This window comes from Elephas maximus, chromosome 24 (assembly GCF_024166365.1).
Source record: "Elephas maximus indicus isolate mEleMax1 chromosome 24, mEleMax1 primary haplotype, whole genome shotgun sequence".
Lineage (NCBI taxonomy): Eukaryota > Metazoa > Chordata > Mammalia > Proboscidea > Elephantidae > Elephas > Elephas maximus.
The window spans coordinates 42,306,076-42,327,793 of record NC_064842.1 but is presented as its reverse complement, the minus strand read 5'-3'; the positions used below and the strand labels follow the sequence as shown (position 1 = coordinate 42,327,793).

The window sequence follows — 21,718 nt, the reverse complement described above, 5'->3', positions numbered from 1 at the left end:
AAACAGTTGAATTCATGAGTAAAACTAGTTTTCTCAAGTTAATCAAAATGTAAAAAGATACCAACTGTTATCAAATAAACAAAGAAATGCCATAAAATACAAAGAAGCAATTTCTTTTGCTTCTGAATAAAGCCAAACAAAATATTTGAAAATGATCACAGGTGATAAATTACAGAGACCATACTAAGCAGCATTCATTTATATTAAAAAGTGACCTAGGTGTTATACCCTAAGCCTGAGGTTCTAAATTGTAATAGCTTTGATTTGGAATGGTCATTTCATCTAATCTTTCACCCACTGACAGAAAGGTGGTCACTGACAAAAAAGGATTATCCAGTCCTTGCTTAAACATTTACACTGACTGGAACACTATCAGCTTGATATGAAGCTCATATATTGGAAAATACTAATTTTAAAGAATACCTGCTTTAGGACTTTCCTTCCTGGCAACATAGGGGACCAGATGCTCTGAAGGGCCCTCCCATTACCACACAATTAGATCCACAATACAGCACACTTTTCAAAGCATTACTGGAATTAGAGGAACAAATAGAGAAACCCTATGGGGCTTTTTTTTTTTATGGGGCAGTTCTACTCTGTCCTATACGGTCGCTAAGAGCTAGAATCAACTCAACGGCAATGGGTTTGGTTTTTTTGGTAAGGATAAAAAAGAAACAAAATACAATGAACTAAAAATGGGGCTGTCTCACAGATCACTAAGAGTGAGGCATGGAGTGGAAGGTGTTGAGCAGTATGCAGTAAGCAGATGCAAGGTCAGAGTTACCCCTGGAAAAAATATCAACACTAGGACCCAGAGACTATGCCTTAGGCCCACTTCAAAGTGGAGGACCTGAGCATAGGACTATTGCATGAGCCATAATTACAGAAGGGAGCAAATACAAATCCACTTTTGAGGAAAGCGTCTCTGATTTAAGCCCTGAGGACTCCATGATTAAGATTGCCCAAATATTAGTTCACAAGCAGACTGCAAAATACTCATATAAATAAACGATCATGAATGAGAATCAGAAGAAACAATAAAAAGTATATTTAGACACCAAAGGTCTTCATATATCAGAATTATCAGATTAGAATATTAAACGACTATGTGTGAAATATTTGAGAAATAAAAGATGGAATCTAAAAGTGAACAAGCAATGAGGAATTATCATATATGATAAGATATATATGGAAACAAATCAACAGAACTTTCAGGGAAAAATGCAGCTGAATTGTAAAATTCAATACACGGGTTACAGCAGAATAAAAAAAAAAAATTTTTTTTTTTAATAGACACAGCCAAAAAGGATATTAATGTCCTGAAAAAATTTCCTAGAATGCAGCATAGAAACAATGAGACAGAAATTATGAAAAAGAGATTAAGAGACAAAAAGGATAGAATGAGAATATCTAATATAAATCTAATTAGAGTTCCAGAAAAAGAAAACAGAGAGAATGAAGAGACATTACTCAAAGAGATCATTGTTAATAATTTCCCAAAACTTAGGAAAGATATTAATTCACAAGTATAGGTATAAAATAAATAAATAAATTTTTTTATATAGGTACAGGGAATGTAAAAAGAAATCCAGAGGAACTAAATTTACTCTCTTGCCTGAAACAACAAAAAATGGACAAAGTATGTGAAACAACAATTTTCAAGACACTGAATATCAGGCAATAAAAGAAAGTGATCTCTGAGAGACTGGAATTAAATAAGGTGAGTCCTACAACTGACCAAGCTTACATACTTGAAAGAATTTCCAGGCTATAGTGCAAGGAAAGGGAACCTAGGAGAATGTCAATGGAGTCCCTGTGCTAAGGAGGCAGATCTAAGAATCTAAAGACATGGAAGCAACTAGAGTTCATAGGACAGAGTACCAGAGAGGAGAGAGCTGCACAGAGAGAGAAGTCTGGGTATCCACAGAAGGTACTCCTCAAGTATGCGGCTAAATGCTGATCAGTGAATAAATGTGAAGAAACTACCTAAGATCAGAGAAAGAACTACTCAAAGGGATCAGAAGTAAGAGTCGCCAGCACTCATACCTGGCTGGAAATAGTGCCAGCTTCAACCAGCAGATTGGAAAAACTTCGTGATTTATGAGCATTGGGTATGGTACACAGAAAGGTCTTGCCTCAGTATTTAGAAATAATTATCCTTAGATTGAGCACTTCTCTTTTCTCATCTAAAGGTCTAGAAGAATCAAACTGTTTGCATGAAACTTGATTGCATCCCAGAACAAAGCTGGAGAAATACAAAAATATTCATCATCCATCAAGGTAAAGTTCATGATGTCTGTCAACCAATCAAAAATTACAAAGCATGTAAATAAGCAGTAAGACAAATCCATGAAGAGAAAACCAATCAACCAAACCAACCAAGAACTGGCATAGATGTTAGAGTTAACAGACAAGAGCATTAAAAGAGTTATTATAACTGTATTCCATATGTTCAAAAAGTTAAGTAGAGACATGGAAGATATTTTAAAAAATGAGTTTCTAGAGATGAAAACTACAATGTCTGAGATGAAAAATATACTGGATGGGATTAGTGGCAGATTAGATATTTCAGGAAAAAAAATTAGTGTACTTGAAGGTATAGCAATAGAAACTATCCAAAATGAAACACAGAGAGAAAAAAATAGGGAAATAATGTTCAGAACAACAGTAACCTGTGCGACAACTTCAAGTGGCCTAATACATGTATAAATGGACTCCTCTGAAAGGGCAGGGAGAGCAGAAAAATACTTGAACAAATAGTGGCCAAAAAATTCCCAAATTTGGTAAAAAAAATAAACCCCAGATCCAAGAATCTGAATGAACACCAAGCACGAGAAATGTGAAGAAAACTATACCAAGCACATCATAATCAAATTGCTCAAAACCACCAATAGAGAGAAAATCTTAAAAGCAGACTGAGAAAAAAGCTATGTTACACACAGAGGAATGAAGATAATAACAGCAGATTTCTCATTGGAAACAATGCAAGTGAGAAGACAGTGAAGCAACATCTTCAAAGTGCTGAAAAAAAAAAAAAAAAACTATGCCCAGTGAAAGTATCTTTCAAAAATGAAGGTGAGACATACAAAAGCTGAAATAATTAATCACCAGCAGACACACACAATAAGAAATGTTAAAATAAGTCCTGAAGAAAAATGATATCATATGGAAAACTGAATCTACTATCAGAAATGGTAACTACATGAGTAAATAAATTAATTTTTTCTTCTTATTTAAATTTTTAAAAAGATAAACAACTATTTAAACAAAAATAATAACACTATGTTGTGGAATTTATAACGCCATGTAAACAAAATGCATGACAACAATAACATAAACGTTTGGAAGGAAGAAATGGATGTATACCATTGTAAGGTTCTCATACCACACATGAAGTGGTATAATATCACCTGAAGGTAGACTGTGATAAGTTAAAGATGTATATTATAAACTTTAAAACAACTATTAAAATAAGAAAACAAAGAGTTATAGCTAGTAAAGACAATAAGAATATAAAACAGAATCATAAAAATATTCAGTCCAAAAGAAGACAGAAAAAGAGGGAAAAGAACAGATGGAACAAGTAGAAAGCAAATACGAAGAGGATTGACTCAAATCTTACTCTATCAATAATCACATTATATATAAACGGTCTAAAAGCTCCAATTCACAGGCAGAGATTGTTAGATTAAATTTAAAAAGCAAAATGACATTATATTCTGCCTACAAGAAACACATTTAAATATAAAGACATGAACAGGTTAAAAGTAAAAGAATGGAAAAAGATATACTGACATCTTTTAACTATGGGCTATAGTTAATGATAATATATCAATACTGATCCATTACCTGTAATTAAAATATCACACTAATGCAAGATGTTAATAATAGCAGAAACTGTTGAGGGGGAGGAGGGGAAGGGTATGTGGGAACTGCAAGTACTATCTGCTCAATTTTTCTGTAAATCTAAAACTGTTCTGAAAAATTGAAGTCTGTTAATTTTTTTTTAAGTGAGAACTTAAGCTGAGTAGGCAAGTCACAGACTGTGAGAAAAAAATTTTTTTTAAAAACATATTTTAAAAAAGACTAGTTTCTAGAATATCTAAAGGACTCCTACAACTCAATAAGAAAAAGACAAATAACTCCATTTAAAAATAGGCAAAAAAATTTGAATATACACTTTACAAAAAGAACATATGGCCAGTAATCACATTCAAAAGTGCCCAACATCCTTACTCAGCAGGGAAATGCAAGTTAAAACCATAATGACATACTATTACACACCCACCAGAATGGCTGAAATTAAAAAAGACTTACAATACCAAATGTTGGCAAAGATGTGAAGCAACTAGAATTCTTATACATTGTTAGTGGGAGTATATAATGGCACAACCACTTTGAGGAAAGGTCTGACAATTTGTCATAAAAATAGACTTAACAACTATCCTATAAACCAGCAATCCTACCCTTAGGTATTTACCCAAGAAATGAAAACATATTTTCACAGAAAGACTTGTACGAAAACAAGCTGTAGCTTTAATCATAAAAGCCCAAAACTAGAAACGGCCCAGTGCCCATCAATGGGAGAACAGATAAACTGTGGTATGTTCATACAATGGAATATTACTCAGCAATAAAAAGGAACAAGACAATACAAGGAACATATGGATTAATCTAAAAAAATTATGCCGCATGAAAGAAGCCTTACATTAAAGAGTATGTCGTATATAATTCCATTTATATGAAGTTCCTGAATAAGCAAAACTAATCTAAGATAGAAAAAATGTCAGAACAGTGGTTGCGTCTAGAAATGTGGAGGTGGGAATTTACTGGGAAGGAGCATGAGGAAACTTTATGGAGTGATAGTAATATTCTATATCTTGATAAAGGTTTAGGTTACACAGGTGTATTCGTTTGTCAAAAGTCAACAAATGTACACAAGATCTATGCATGTCAGTGTACATAAATTTTACTCAAAAAGAAAAGAAATATAAAGATTGAATTCTGATTAATGATACACATGATGAAGTATTTAGGAAGAAACACACTGATGTTTGCAACTTACTTTGAAATGCATGAAATTGATAGATGGATAGGATGGATAGATGGACAGGTGTGTGATAAAACAAGCAGACTAAAAAATTAATGGTAGAATCTAGGTGGTGAGTACATGTGTGTTCACAGTAAAAATTCAACTTTTCTGGGGATTTGAAAAATTTTCTAATAAAACATTAGAAAAAATAAAAACAATAACTAGAGAAAAAAAAGTCTGATGCCTGCAACAAATAGGTATTTACAGTGTCAACCAAAAAATAATTACAGCACCATTCCTATTTCTTGGTAAAGGGGAAGTATTGTTCAGTTCATACCCAACTGGCAGTTATTCTTCCCCCTAAAAACAAATATTATGAAACCCTCCTTCTGCAGCAATGGGCCTCAGAGGCAGTTGAGTGAGAAGCAGATACACATACAAGCTGATCAGAAAGTGCTCAATGAGAGAGCAGAAAGTACAGTAACATGCCAACAGAGAGAGATTATAAAAGGCTGACAGCATTTTCCAGGACATGGTGTTTCCAGGCACGGGTTTTTTTTATTGGATCCTCACAACATCCTACAGAAACATGTAGGATGGCAACTTAGGACAACAAAACTCTCATGGAAGGTGGACCCTGGACCTTCAAAAGAGCTCCTACCAAAATGCTGGCTACAAGATTATTCTGTTAGTCCTCTAGTTCTTTTGCCTTGGTTTCTCATCTATCCCTTCTGGCTTTGTTCTTATATTGACAACTGAGACCTTGATTGTCCCTATCCTCATGTAAATTGGCATTCTTCAGTTCTTGATGATGTCCCAGCTACTTACTTCTTAGTATCTAACCTTGGCTAGTTTCTTATTAATGGTGTTGCTCCTAGTTTCTCAGCACTGCCAGATAGAGGGGACTCGGCTTCAATAAATCAGACAGTGAGCGAAGAGGGTGTCTTAGTTATCTAGTGTTGCTATAACAGAAATACCACAAGTGGATGGCTTTAACAAAGAGAAATTTATTCTCTCACAGTCTAGGAGGCTAGAAGTCTGAATTCAGGGCACCAGCTCCAGGTGAAGACTTCCTCTCTCTTTTCCCACGCCGGGGGAAGGTCCTTGTCATCAACTTTCCCCTGGTCTAGAAGCTTCTCGGTGCAGGAACCCTGAGTCCAAAGGATGCACTCCCCTCTTGGTTCTTCATTCTTGGTGGCATGAGGTCCCTCTCCTCTCTGCTATATTTTCTCTTTTATATCTCAAAAGAGATTGACTCAAGATACAACCCAATCCTGTAGATTGAGTACTGCCTCACTAACATAACTGCATGTATTTCCGCCTCATTAACATCATAGAGGTAGGATTTACAACACGTAGGAAAATCACGTCAGATCACAAGATGGTGGACAACCACACAATACTGGAAATCATGGCCTAGCCAAGTTGACACACATTTCTGGGGGATGCAGTTCAATCCATAACAGACGGTAAATTGATATTATTAATTCTCATTTAGAAGAAACTGATAATTCAGAGAGATCTAAAATTTGCCTACGGTTCATGGAAAGTGAGCTGCAGATATGTAATGAACTGATTCTGATTCAACTATTCTTTTAGGCTTTTTTGAAAGTACCATAATCATAATAAGAATTATCATAACTAATATTTATCATCATAATAATTATAATTAAATTCATTGAGTACCTACTTCTGTACGCTCATTAAAACCCCACTACAATAAAAAAAAATTTTTTTTTTTTTTTTTTACAATCCTATGAAGCAACTTAAAGCTTGGCAGAAAGTAAACACTCAATAGATAACATTGATAAATTAACAAATAGGCAAATGAAAGCTTTCACGGTAGCTATTATTCTCATTTACAGATGAGAAAACTAAGGCCAGACTTTGCCAAGGTCACACACCTAAATGAAGATTTGAAACTAAATCCCAGATCTATCTGGGTGCAGAACCTACACTTCTTCTGTTATTTCACAGAACACTTTACTACCAATCATAAAAAAAATACAGTGTCAAACTTCTCAACAGAAACCACCTTGAGGAATTTCTCCATTACTATATCTTTACCATACAAAATATAGTAGAAATGTAATTAGGTTCCCTATTATCAACAGAACATAGAAGAGTATTTTTGCAGCTTTCTCAAAAGCAGATATAAACATATTCTAATATAAAATTCAAAAGGAAGCAGGGTTATTCAATAACAGCTCTAACCTGATTTTGGAAAGTAACTCTCCTCTATCTGCACAGTCCACACTGACTTGTCGAATAAGTTCATGAAATATTGTGTTGTAAATGCTCTGTTCCTTCTTCAACATATGTAGTAGTTTGTGCATCTGGCAGAATAAGACAACCAGTACTTATGAGTCATATCAGTAAAAGCCATTTTAGGAGGTACGTATTCTGAATGTGCGTAAGTTTTAGACACACCTTGATCAATTTGTTTCACTTACGTTTTCCTTTTTACATATATACAAAACTGATATGATTTTTAAAAATCTATGTATAATCATGTGCCTTTTTATATGATGCACTGAGAAGGCCACATCATCATTTCTGTGGTATACCTATCAAAAATGCAAACCCAGAATCAAATCCCGAGAGTACATCGGACAAATCCAAATTTACGAACACCCTACGAAATAACTGGTCTGTGCTCTTCAAAATACCAAGGTTAAGAAAAACGAAGAAAGGATGAGGATTTGTTTGAGATTAAAGTTGTTCAAAAGTATGTGACAACTAAAAGCATTGTGATCCTGGGGTCTGGAACAAGGGGAAAAAGTAGCTATAAAGACATTATAGGGACAGTTAATGAAATTTGAATACAGACTATAGTAGATAATACTAATGGATCAATGTTAAATTTCCTGATTTTGATACCTGTATGATGAATATGGTGGCGTAGTGGATAAGAGCTTGGCTGCTATCCAAAAGGTCAGAAGTTCGAATTCACCAGACACTCTTTGGAAACTCTATGGGGCAATCACTCTGTCCTATACGGTCGCTATGAGTCGAAATTGACTCGACAGCAATGGGTTTGGGTTTTTTTTTGTTTGTTTTATTATGAATACGTAAGAGAATGTCTTTGTCCTTAGGACATACACACTGAAATAGCTGGTGGTAAATGGCATGATGTCTCCAACTCTAAAACAATTCAGAAAAAATTACATATATAATCATAACAACATATACATGTTGTTGTGTGTTGGCAAGTCAATTCTGGCTCATAGTGACCATCTGTGACAGAGTAGAACTGTTCCATAGAGTTCTCTGGGTTCTAATCTTTATGCAAGCAGGTCGCCAGGTCTTTCTCCTGCAGAGCTGCTTTGCTGTTTTTGTTAGGTGCCATCAAGTCAGTTCTCACTCATAGTGACCCCATGCACAACAGAATGAAACACTGCCCAATCAATCCTGCACCATCCTCACAATCGTTGTCATGCTTGAGCCCATTGTTGCAGCTACTGTGTCAATCTATCTCGTTGAGGGTTTTCCTCTTTTTCATTGGCCCTTCACTTTATCAAGCATGATGTCCTTCTCCAGGGACTGATCCGTCCTGATAACATGTCCAAAGTATGTGAGACACAGTCTCACCATCCTTGCTTCTAAGGAGCATTCTGGTTGTACTTCTTCCAAGACAGATTTGTTCCTTCTTTGGGCTTCCTTATTCATTGTCCAGCTTTCGCATACATATGAGGTGATTGAAAACACCATGGCTTGGGTCAGGCACACTTTTGTCTTCACGGTGACATCTTTGCTTTTCAACACTTTAAAGAGGTCTTTTGCAGCAGATTTGCCCAATGCAACGCGTCTTTTGATTTCTTGACTGCGGCTTGCATGGATATTGATTGTGGATCCAAGTAAAATGAAATCTTTGACAACGTCAGTCTTTTCTCCATTTATCATGATGTTGCTTATTGGTCCAGTTGTGAGGATCTTTGTTTTCTTTATGTTGAGGTGTAATCCATACTGAAGGCTGTGGTATTTGATCTTCATCAGTAAGTGCCTCAAGTCCTCCTCACTTTCAATATGCAAGGTTGTGTCATCTGCATATCGCAGGTTATTAACAAGTCTTCCCCAATTCTGATGCCCCATTCTTCATACAGCCCAGCTTCTTGGATTATTTTCTCAGCATACAGATTGAATTAGTGAAAGGATACAATCCTGCCATACACCTTTCCTGAATTTAAACCACACAGTACTCCCTTGTTCTGTTAGAACGACTGCCTCTTGATCTATGTACAGGTTCCTCATGAGCACAATTAAGTGTTCTGGAATTCCCATTCTTTGCAATATTATTCATAATTTGTTATTATCCACACAGCCTTTGCATAGTCAATAAAACACCGGTAAACATCTTTCTGGTATTCTCTACTTTCAGCCAGAATCCATCTGACATCAGCAATGGTATCCCTGGTATCACATCCTCTTCTGAATCTGTCTTGAATTTCTGGCGGTTCCCTGTCAATATACTGCTGCAGCCACTTTTGAATGATCTTCAGCAAAATTTTACTTGTGTGTGATATCAGTGATACCTTTCAATAATTTCCGCATTGGGTTGGACACCTTTCTTGGGAACAGGCGTAAATTTGGATCTCTTCTAGTCAGTCAGTTGGGCAGGTAGCTGTCTTCCAAATTTCTTGGCACAGACAACTGAGCACTTCCAGTGCTGCATCTGTTCGCTGAAACATCTCAATTGGTATTTCATCAATTCCTGGCTCTTTGTTTTTTGCCAATGCCTTCAGTGCAGCTTGGACTTCTTCCTTCAGTATCATTGGTTCCTAATCATATGCTACCTCCTGAAATGGTTGAATGTCGACCAATCCTTTTTGGTATAGTGACTCTGTGTATTCCTTCCATTTTCCTTTAATGCTTCCTGCATCGTTTAATATTTCCCTGCTAGGTGAGTTCAAACCACCTACCTTTCAGTTAGCATCCCAGCACTTAACCAATGTACCACCAGGGTGCACTCTCTCTCTCTTTTTCTGTGTGTGTGTGTGTATATACATATATATATACATACATACACACATACAGAGAATGATAAATGGGGCACGATGTAAATAATTGGTGAATCCGGGTTAAGTTTACATAGGAGTTCCTTGCATTATGCTTGTAACTTTTCTGTAAGTTTCAAGTTATATCAAAATAAAAATTTACACAACAAAAATGAAAAAAAGAAATACCCCTCACAAAGAAAAAAATTATTTATATAAGACTGAAAGAATGCTTATTAAGTACAAAATAAAAATTATAAGTGGTAATAGAGCATGGTTTAATTGGCAGTGGTTTAACTGCAAGTATTTTTAAGTGGTACATAATAAGGGACTTACAATCAATAGGGTCTTTTATTTATTTAAATGCAGCAATAATAATACTAATAATTAATTATATAGCACTTACCATGTGCCAAGAACTGTTCTAAGCACTTTATACATTATGTCATTTAATCTCCACAACAGCCCTATGAGGTAGGTAACATTATTATCTCTAACTTGCAGATAAGAAAACTGAGGCATGAATACATTAAATGGCTTATCCAATGTCACCAGCTAATAAATGGCACAGCCAGGATTCCAGCTCAGGCATTCTGCTTCTAGAGTGCATGCTCTTAACCACTAGGTTACATTGAGCTTTGCAATTACCTGGGTTGGCCCTGTATATTCCTTATTTTCCACACCAGCCCTCTCTAGCATAGTATCCATCACGTCACTCAGCTGGAACACTTCTACTCTTCTATTAGGTTTCCTAAAAGATCAAGGTGGTAGAATTATGTAATTAGTGTTACAACAGATCATCCTCAAATAGCAAAAAAAAGTGTGTAAAGAAATATATATTACACAAAGTATTAATGCCATTTAAAGTATTAGACCTATATTTATTGATCTAATAGTATGTTTTCAGTGAGAAAAACAAGTGGTAGAAAAATGCAAATAGTATGACCCTTTTCTCATAAAACAAATTAAGTTTCTCTCCAAAAATTCTATATACACATTGTGTAGGATTGTAAGAACACAGAAAAAGATGTGGAGAGATAAACACCAAACTGTTAACATTGGTTACCTCATAATGTGAGAGAAGAAAAGAAGTAAAGGAGAGATAAGGAAGAAGACTATAGCAACATGAGAAAATATTAATGGCTAAGCGTAGAATATAAAAGTATTTACTAGTATTTAAATATTATTACAAACATGTAAAATTGAATATGAGATTGGACAAATGAAAACACTGATTAAATGATGGTATAATAGGTAATAATTGTTTTGGGTTTCTGCTATAATTTTAAGAGTCTGTCCAATAAAATACCAAGAAAATGAAATATATGCATATAGTTATTCTTTCCAAGAAACACTTTAGAAAATAAACTGTACTTACATGGATGGGAAGAGCAAGAGTCTGTTTTCACTATCTGTGAGCAGAGTAGTATATTTGCTACAATAAACAAGACAGGTAAATGTTATTTTAAGAAAATAGTCTGCCTGTTTATCACACAGTGCATGACAAACTTAAACTTCATGGAATTGAGAAGCTGAGAGACAATCAAAAGGCCCATCATTTTGCACATAATTGCACACTTAAATATCCATAGACATCTATCCAAAAACCCAGTGCTGTTGAGTCGATTCCAACTCATAGCGACCCTATAGGACAGAGTAGAACTGCCCCATAGAGTTTCCAAGGAGCGCCTGGCGGATTTGAACTGTTGACCCTCTGGTTAGCAGCTGTAGCACTTAACCATTATGCCACCAGGGTTTCCTAGATAATGACATTTATTATATTTGGGACATTTTTAAGGAAAAGAAATTTAATCACATCCCTCAATAATATGTTACAATATGAAATTTTCCTTGATACATTTTTTAAAAATACATTTTTCAAAGGTGAAAGGATGTTCTAAGAATACTGAGGTCAACAAAGTTAAGTAACTGACCAGTTTTCAAAACTAGTAAAAAGCAGAGATGATACTAGAACCCAGGTTTCCTGACTCCCAGCCACATTTAACCTCTGAAAGAGTTTATTTACAACTAAATAAGTATGACGATAAAACTGACTCCATGAACTCCATGGTAATCCTTTAAATTCATTATTATTTATAAATCTTTTTTTTCCCCTCGTAAATAAGCATTTCCTTTGGTTCTGCCCTCTGGATCACAGTTGATTAATAAGGTCTAGTTTCAGAATTTATACCAGTGAACAATCTCTGTGGAATATAAAGACTTGAAGTTTCAAAATGAGTGTGTGAAAGGGAGTAGAAGCAACGATACCCCAGGAGCATACCTGAGCACACCTAGCAGCCAGACCTTGGTTTCTAAGTACCATTCCCCACTAAAAGTAATCAGGGCTCCCTGGAGAAGTGACTCATGGCTCAATCCACAGCTGGAGTTGGAAAGTACAAGATAAACCTGGAAACCTTATTGAACCAAGAAATAAGAAAGTACTAAAAGAATGATAGGGACATTTCCAAAAAACATAAGACCCAGTTTGGAGCAGCTGCCATTGGCCAAATCTGGGACAATTTGAACATCAAAATAAATAATGATAGTAAAGAATTATAATCCATGGAATAAAATAGAAATCCAGAGCCAAATAGTAAAATGCCAACTAATAAATATAGAAAAAATGATGGAGTTAAAAAAAATCATCAAAGGATGGACAACTAGTGGATAAAATTTTGATGAAAGATGTTCACATAGTCCCAAAGTATCGCCCCCTAAAATACTTATTCCATACAAACGGAAAAATATTAATTTTCCAGTGGAAAACCTGGCAGGCACCAGCTGATCAAAGCTATCATCACCAATGTTAGGACAAACTGACATCACATCTCTCCTGATGCACTGAAAAGATCACAGCATTACTTTTTTGTAATGTTCCTGACAAAAATGTATTATTTGAATCAAACCACACAAAAACATCAGACAAACCCAAACTGAGTAACCTCCTACCCAGTAGCTGGTCTGTACGTTTCAAAAATGTCAAGGTCAAGAAAGACGAAGAAAGGCTGCAGAATTGTTCCAGATATAACTAACTGTATTATGCTAAAAAAAAAAAAAAAAAAGGCTAATTGACAAAATTTGAATGTGCATTAGATAATAATATTGCACCAACATTAACTTTTCTGATTTTGATAACTGTACTATAGGGTCGCTATGAGTCAGAATCGACTCAATGGCAATGGGCAACGGGTACTATTGTTATATAAGAGAATGTTTATGTTGTCAGGAAATATACACTAAATAAAAGTATTTAGTGTAAAGGGCCACGATGTCTGCAACTTACTCTTGAATAGTTAAAAATGTATATATATATATGTGTGTGTTTTATATATACTGTATTTTTACACAAATAACACATGCCTTTTTTGTTTGCCAACCGTGCCTTCCCCCTGTGAGGTATGTGTGTATATATATGTGTATATATACACATATACATATATACACACACACAGAATATGTGTGTGTGTGATAAAGCAAATGAGGTGAAATATAATCATTGAATTAGGATAGAAGGTAAAAATTAACTTATTTTTACAATATTTTGTAAATTTGAAATTATATAAAAATAAAAAGTTATCAAAAAATGAGTTCCATTTAGTTCTCTTTAGCAAAACATTATTTTGATACCCACCATCTTAATGAAATGTCACAGAAGATACATATTTGAATAAAGTAAAAAGACTGACAGCCCCTGGGCATTTTATTATAAAACCTTAGTCCAAAATGCTACATTTTTAAACTATAAAAAATTCAAGTGCTATCTCAGAAAATAAAAGCAAGATCCCACTTTCAGGCCCATAAACAGAAATCAAAGAAAACTAGAGATGACTGTTCTGTAGTCTGGAGCTAAGTCCTAAAGCATGCATTATGAGATTCTGGCTACTTTCCTTTGTCTCCATGATCATTGCTCAAAGCCATTCCTAAAGAGGCATAGTCAAATATTCAGAATAAAGTTCGATTTTTTTTTTTTTAATTTTAAAATTAAACAGCATGAAAAGACAGGAACTAATCACTAACATTCCAAACTCTTTTAAGGCTTTTTCATTGGTTTTTGGTATTTTTCTTAAATTGTACTAGGATAGCTAATCAAAACATTTCCTCATTTCACTGTTTATATTGCACAGGAACATGAGTGTACCACTGTTCATAGTTTCCTCTGTGTCTGGAAAAGAGGATAAGTAGTTCAACTTGTTAGGTATTCAGTACATGTCATAGTACTCACTCATCGTAACACTCCAAACCTGAAACTCCTGTATTTGACACAATATGAAATTCCTCAGGAATCAAAGTATCTGTTAATCTCTTAGGCTTAAAAAAGAACAAAGAAAAGAACAAATATATTAACTGGAAAAATTGAGTTACATAAATCATAACTCCTATCCTAAAGGGATACTATTTATTAAGTTGAGAGATTTTGATTAGAGAAATAATATTAGTAACATGGCTCCTGGCAATGGCAAAAACTCTTAGCAGAGCACACTTACATTTAAAAAAAAGAAAAAAAAACCTTCAGCTGAAGAACAGCCTTGGTTCTAATATTAGTTACATGTGTGTTCCATATATTCAGAAGTTTGTTGACTCGTCTTTTAAATTCAACAGGAAATTTAAAATTCACCTTAGTAAAACCCCCAAAATAAGAATTCTACAACTGGATTTGTGAATTTCTGAAAAAAAAAAAAAACAAAGAAATCTAGTCTCCTATACTGTATTTTCTAGATTAAAGTGGGTAACTGTGGTTTAGAAAATGGCTTAAAATATCTTTGACTTTTCCCAATTAAATACCCTTTTCTAGAAATAATTTAAAACGGCTTTGAAGATTATAAGCAATGCAGGTTATTGTTATACTAAGACACTTTTATATTTTGGGAAAATACTTTTTTAAAATAGAGAGAAAATTATTTGTCAAATACTTTATTTACCTTATGAGGGACAATGATACCATCTTGTGACTGTAATGAACGGTCCTTATGTGGGGGACAGACCGTATTCTCCCTAGTCTCTCCCTTTACATATTTGACATTATACAGAAATGAAATATCCCTAGAAAATAAGAAAAATATATTTACAAATAAATTTTCTGTCTGGCTACTGGATAAGAGTGGGTAAGGTCCACATACATCCTTCTGCTGGGTAAAAATAGGCATTTGTGTCAGCAAAGCTGATCTTCTTACCTCATCCTTTACTAAGATGACTGAGGCATTAGACATGAGTTCCCCCCATGTTCTTTGTCTTCTCTATTTGAAAATTCTTGTTCACATCACAAATTCTTTCATTTCTTTCAGTCTCAGGCTAAAATGTAATTCTCATCCTCCCCAAGATTATTCCCTCCAATTACATCCTTGATTTCATCTTTGCCTACATCCTCAAGGAGCTTATTCCATTAATCATAACTTCTGGGTATCTCCCCTTCTATTGGATCCATTCCCTTAGTCCATAACTCAAGCGTTTTATGGAAAATCTTTCCTTGACCATGAATCATTGTCATGTCATCATGGTGTTTGTCTCTCTCTCTCCCGCTATCTCTTTCTATTAAAAATAAAACTTTTTTGAAATTTCCGAAACTGTTCTCCAGAAAGCTGATGATGGCTTCCCACTGCCAAGTTAAACCCCCTGTTATCAGTTTTTATCTTCCACTACATCCATGGAATATTCTCCAGGATTGATTACCACACTTTTTCCAAAACACTCTCCTCGTCTATCCTCTGTTACCGGACTCTCCTGGTTCTTTCTTCCCATTCTAACTACACCTTCTCAGACTCCTCTGTGTCCTCCTGCCTATGAGATGGAAATTCTCCACAAAGTTCTGTCCTTATCCCTCTACCCTTCTATATTCTCTCCCTTGGAAAGGTCATCAAATCTCATCTTATCAGAGTTGTCATTTCTACGTACAAATGAATTCTTCTCTTTCCCTTCTAATTTTTCACCTTCCTGTTTTCACTAAGGAAACCCTGGTGGCGTAGTAGTTACATGCTATGGCTGCTAACCAAAAAGTCAGCAGTTCGAATCTACCAGGTGCTCCTTGGAAACTCTATGGGGCAGTTCTACTCTGTCCTATAGGGTCGCTATGAGTCGGAATCAACTCAATGGCAATGGGTTTGGTTTTTGGTATTCCCTAATTCTGTCGATAGCACCACCACTCATCAAAATCACAGCATCCGTTTTAGATTCCTTGTCATTCTTTTCCTCAACATTCAATCTATCACTGCTGTTTTTGTTGTTAGGTGCCACTGAATTAATTTTCAACTCATGGTGACCCCATGTGATACAGCAGTGCTGCCTCAAAGGGTTTTCTCGGCTGTAATTTTTTTTTAATCTTTATGAGAGCAGGTCACCAGGTCTTTCTCCCATGGAGCTTCTGTGTGGGTTCGAACCACCAACCTTTCAGTTAACAGCTGAGCACTTAACTGTTGCTCCACCAGCGCTCCTAAATCTATCGTTACCACTTATTAATTTTATAGCCACTGTCACATCATTCTAGCAGTACTTTTGTCACTTTCCAATGTCTTTATTACTTTTTATGTGGATTCTCTAGTCTCAGTATATTCTACATGCAGCTGCCAGATTCATCTCCCTATAGGATAAGTTTTTGCTTTTTGTTTTTTTTAAGGTTTTTTTTGTGTGTGTGAAAATGTACAAAGAAAAACATACACCAACTCAACAATTTCTACATGTATAATTCAGTGACATTGATAACATTCTTCAAGTCTTGCAACCATTCTTGCTATCTTTTTCCAAATTATTCCACCACCATTAACATAAATTCACTACCCCCGAAGCTTCTCATCTAACCTTCGAGTTGCTGTTGTCCATTTGATTACATATAGATAAAATTCTTTAAAAGAGTACAATCCTCAAGGCAGACATTATTAATTAGGCTAAACTACTGTTTGGCTTAAAGATGACTTCAGGGGACAGTTTTGGTTTAAGGTTTAAAGAATATCTCAAGGCAATAGTTATGGGGGTCACCTAGCCTGAATGGCTCCAGAAGTGCTGGATTCCATCAGAGTTTTAAATTCTGTTCCATACTTATTGCCCTTTTGATCATGATTAATCTATAGAATATTGACCAAAACAAATGTTTTGAGTCCAATAATGGTAGCTAGGCACCATCTAGTTCTTCTGGTCTCAGGGCAAAAGAAGCAGTTGTTCGTGGACACAATTAGACATGCATTCCAGTTCCTCCCCCCATTCCTGACTCTCCTTCCTCTGCTGCTCATGGCAAATAGAGACCAACTGTTGTAACCTGGATGACCACTTACAAGCTTTTAAGACCCCAGGCACTATGCAACGAACTAGGAGGTAGAACAGAAACACTAAAAACAATATCAGGCCAATTGACTGGGCTATCTCATGAAACCATGACACTAAACCTCCAAACCAAGAAAGCGTCCCATGAGGTGTTTTGTTGTACATAAGAAGTCCCTATAGCATAGTTTTAATCATGCCACTTACTGCACAAAATTTTCAGATGTGTATGATCCTCCCCCTATTTTGAGGTCATCTTTGATCTGTTTTAGGCTATCTTTCCATTCTCATTCTGGAGTACTCGCTTTCCTATACATTATTACATTCTACCTATAGTGGAAATCCACTGATTTTGCTGGCCAGGCATCCATTTCCCCCTCTTTAAAATAACTATAACCTGATTTCCCTCTGAGGAATCACCCTGCTCCCACTGTTCAAGAGGTACTATCAAAAAAGGTTCTTTACATTAGAAGAACTAAATACAGGAACTCACACTTCCTGAATTTAAAATATATTATACAGCTACAGTAATCAAAATATTCTGGTACTAGTACACCAGTAGACACACAGACCAATGGAATAGAATTGACAGTTCAGAAATACACCTACACTTCTCTGGTCAATTGATTTTTGACATGGTTGCTAAGTCCACTCAATGAGGAGAGAAGAGTCTCTTCAATAAATGGTGTTGGAAAAATTGGATTTCCACACGCAGAAAAATGAAACAAGATACATGCCCCACACCATACACAAAAACAAATTTAGAATGGATTAAAGACCTACATGTGAAAACTAAAACTGTAAAATTCTTAGAAGAAAATTCAGGGGCAAGGTTTTCAGGTCTAGCTTTTAACAAGGGATTATCTAATTAAAAAAAAAAACCATGAACTGCAAAAAACAAAATAAATGAGGCCTCATAAAACTTAAAAACTTTTGTTCACTAAAAGACTTCACCAAAAAAGTAAAAGACAAGCTACCAACTGGGAGATTATCTTTGGAAACCATATATCCGATAAAAATGTTAACAACCAAAATATATATAAAACTTTGACAACTTTACAACAAAAAGACAACCCATCAAAAAATGGGCAAAGGACTTGAATAGACATTTCATCAGTAAGGACATTCGAATCGCCACCAAACACATGAAAAGATGCTCAACACCACTAGCCGTCAGAGAGATGCAAATCAAAACCTCAGTGAGATACCATTTAACTCGTTTTTTTAAGATGGCTAAGGAAACCCTGGTGGCGTAGTGGTTAAGTACTATGGCTGCTAACCAAAAGGCCAGCAGCTCAAATCCACCAAGCACTCCTTGGAAACTCTATGGGGCAGTTCTACTCTGTCTTATAGGGTCGCTGTGAGTCAGAATCGACTCAACGGGACTGTTTGTTTTGTTTTGTTTTGTTTTTTGAAGATGGCTAAGATAAAAAAAAAAGAAGAAGAAAATAACAAATGTTGGTGAGAACATGGCGAAATTGGAAGCTTTACCCTTATCCACTGATGGTGGGAATGCAAAATGGCACAGTTGTGGAAAACTGTGGGGCGGTTCCTCAAAAAACTAAAAATAGAATACCATATGACCCAGCATATGGTATTCTGAATAGGTATATACCTGAAAGAATCAAAAGCAGAGGCTCAAAGAGATATTTGCACACCAGGGTTCACTGCAGCACTATTCGCAATGCCAAAAAATGAAAACAACAGATGCCCATCAACAGATGAATGGATAAACAAAATGTGGTAAATACATGCAATGGAATATGCAAAGAGAAATGAAGTATTGATACATGCTACAATATGGATGGAGCTGGAAGACACTATTCTGAGTGGAGTAAGTCAATCACAAAAGGACAAATATTGTATGATCTCACTTATATAAAAAGATAAGAATAGACAAATGTAGGGAGACCAAAACTTCTTAGTGGTTACTAGGAGTGGGGGAAGGGGGAAAAAGGAGGTTATTGCTTATGAAGCACTGAGTTTCAGTTTACAGTAATAGAAAAAAATGTATTAAGGGTAAAGTTGTTCAGCCAATTAATGCAATTGCTGTCAATAAGTTCAGAAACCCTGGTGGCATAGTGGTTAAGTGCTACAGCTGTAAACCAAGAGGTCGGCAGTTTGAATCTGCCGGGTGCTCCTTGGAAACTCTACGGGGCAGTTCTACTCTGTCCTATAGTGTTGCTATGAGTTGGAATTGACTTGACCGCAGTGGGTTTTTTTGGGTTGTCAGTAAGTTGTACACCTGTAAAAAGATGAATTGGTAAAAGTTGTGTGAGAGATATATTTACAACAATGACCAAAAAAAAAAAAAAGAGTAGCTGCCAAGGCTGTTTATGTACAACCAAACACCTTGTGGGATTTGTTTCCTCGGTTTGGAGGTTTAGGGTCATAGTTTCATGGAACATCCCAGTCAATTGTCCTAACATCATGTTTAGTGTGCCTGTTCTATCTCCAAGTTTATTGCGTAGTGCCTGGGAAACTTAAAAGCTTGCAAGCAGCCATCTAAGGCAACACAATTGGTCTCTATTCTCCTTGAGCAACAGAGGAAGAAGGAGAGTCAGGAATAGGAGGAAGAAATGACCTGTGTGGCTAATTGCCTCCATGAACCACTGCCTCCTTTGCCATGAGACCAGAAGAACTGGATGATGCCCGGCTACCATTACTGAATGTTTTGATCAAAGATTCTATAGCAGAACTGTGATCAAAAGAGGGAAAAAGGTAGAACAAAATATCAAATTCTCATGGAATACAGCATTTCTGGAGCTATGGAGGCTAGCTGAACCCCTGAAACTATTGCCCTGAGATAATCTTTAAACCTTAAACCAAAAATATCCCAGGAAGTCTTAAAACCAAACAACTAGTAAAGAACTAGTAAAGAATGTCTGTCTTGAGCATTGTGCTCTTTTAAGATCTATTTATACAGGATGAAATTGACAACAGCAACTTGAAGGATGAGATAGGAAACTCAGCGAGTAGTGAGTTTATGCTAAGGGGGGAGGAACAACTCTGGAAAGAAAGATGAGAATGGTTGCACAACATGAAGAACGTAATCAATGTCAATGAATTGTACATGCAGAAATTGTTGGATTGGTGTATGTTCTGCTGTGTATTTTCTCAACAATAACAAAAATAAAATAAATTATAAAAAAAGAGAAATTTTTTTTTCAAATAAGGTTCTCTACATTCGTGGAGAACCTAGTGAAATTATAATAAAGTCTGTAGCTTAGTTAGTAGTATTGCGTCAACATTAATTTCCTGGTTTTCATAAATTACCATGATTATGTAAGATGTTAATATTAGGGGAAACTGGGTGAAGAGTATATGGAAACTCGCTTTTTTTTTTTTAACGTTTTATTTTGTCTTTAGGTGAAGGTTTACAGAGTAAATTAGTTTCCCAATCAATAATTTATATACAAATTATTCCGTGACATTAGTTGCAATCCCCGCAATGTGTCAGCACTCTCCCCATTACTACCCTGAGTTCCCCATTTCCATTTGTCAGGTTTTCCTGCCCCTTCCTGCCTTCCCATCTTTGCTTTTGTGCAGATGTTCCCTTTTGGTCTCATATAGATGATCGTTCTGAGGAGCACTTTCCTCACAGGTGTAATTTATTTCATAGGCCTGTCTATTATTTGGGTGAAAAGTTATCTCTGGGCGTGGCTTCAGTTACAAGTTAGAAGGGTGTCTAAGGGCCGTAGTCTCAGCCATTCTTCTAGTCTCTATTGGTTCAGTAAGTCTGGTCTTTTTAATGAATTTGAGTTTTGTTCTACATTTTTTCCCCACTCTAACCAGGACCTTCCATTGTGATCTCAGTCAAAGCAGTCAGTAGTGGTAGCCATTCACCATCTAGTTCTTCTGGTCTCAGCCTAGTGGAGGCTATGGTTTCTGTGGTTCATCACTCCTTTGGACTAACTGCTTCCTTGAGTCTTTGGTCTTCTTCACTCTCTTTTACTCCAGCAGAGAGAGACTGATACTTCTATTTTAGATGGCCACTGGCAAGCTCTTAAGGCCCCAGATGCTACTCACCAAAGTATGATGTAGAACATTGTCTTTATGAACTGTTATACCAATTGACCTAGATGTTCCCTGAGACTATGGTCCCTAGCCTTCAAGCCCAGTAACTCAGTCTCATGAGGTGTTTGGTTACATCTAGGAAGGTTCCATGACTTTTCCCCTGTGTGTTCTATTATGTACATGAATATAGGTAGCACATACAAATATAAATGTAGAAATACCCATAGCTAAACCTACATATGCATATGAATGTACTCCCATACCCTCTCCCACACCTTGTAGGATTGTATATATTATAGTATTTACCATATAGTTCCTTTTATTCTTACGTACCTCTCAGTGTTGTCCCTTGCTTTGGCCATGTTGTGCTGATTTCCCCCTTACTGTGTTGCCTTTCCCTTCACCAAAATTAACACACTTCTACTATCTA

The 21,718-nt window shown here is 35.9% G+C and overlaps 1 protein-coding gene across 5 annotated transcripts in view; it reads right to left on the bottom strand.

Annotated features, from left to right (window-relative positions):
- AXDND1 (axonemal dynein light chain domain containing 1) overlaps nucleotides 1-21,718 on the bottom strand; it is a 168,059-nt gene that overhangs the window by 118,027 nt on the left and 28,314 nt on the right. For 4 of the 5 annotated variants that reach the window (XM_049868411.1, XM_049868410.1, XM_049868413.1 and 1 more), the window contains 3 exons: nucleotides 11,405-11,461; nucleotides 10,675-10,777; nucleotides 7,247-7,368 (listed from right to left, as the gene is read on the bottom strand). In XM_049868411.1, the coding sequence (XP_049724368.1) occupies nucleotides 7,247-7,368; nucleotides 10,675-10,777; nucleotides 11,405-11,461 (282 nt within the window). Of the gene's footprint in view, nucleotides 1-7,246; nucleotides 7,369-10,674; nucleotides 10,778-11,404; nucleotides 11,462-14,248; nucleotides 14,335-14,945; nucleotides 15,067-21,718 lie in introns of all 5 variants that reach the window. The other variant, XM_049868414.1, reaches the window with a different exon arrangement.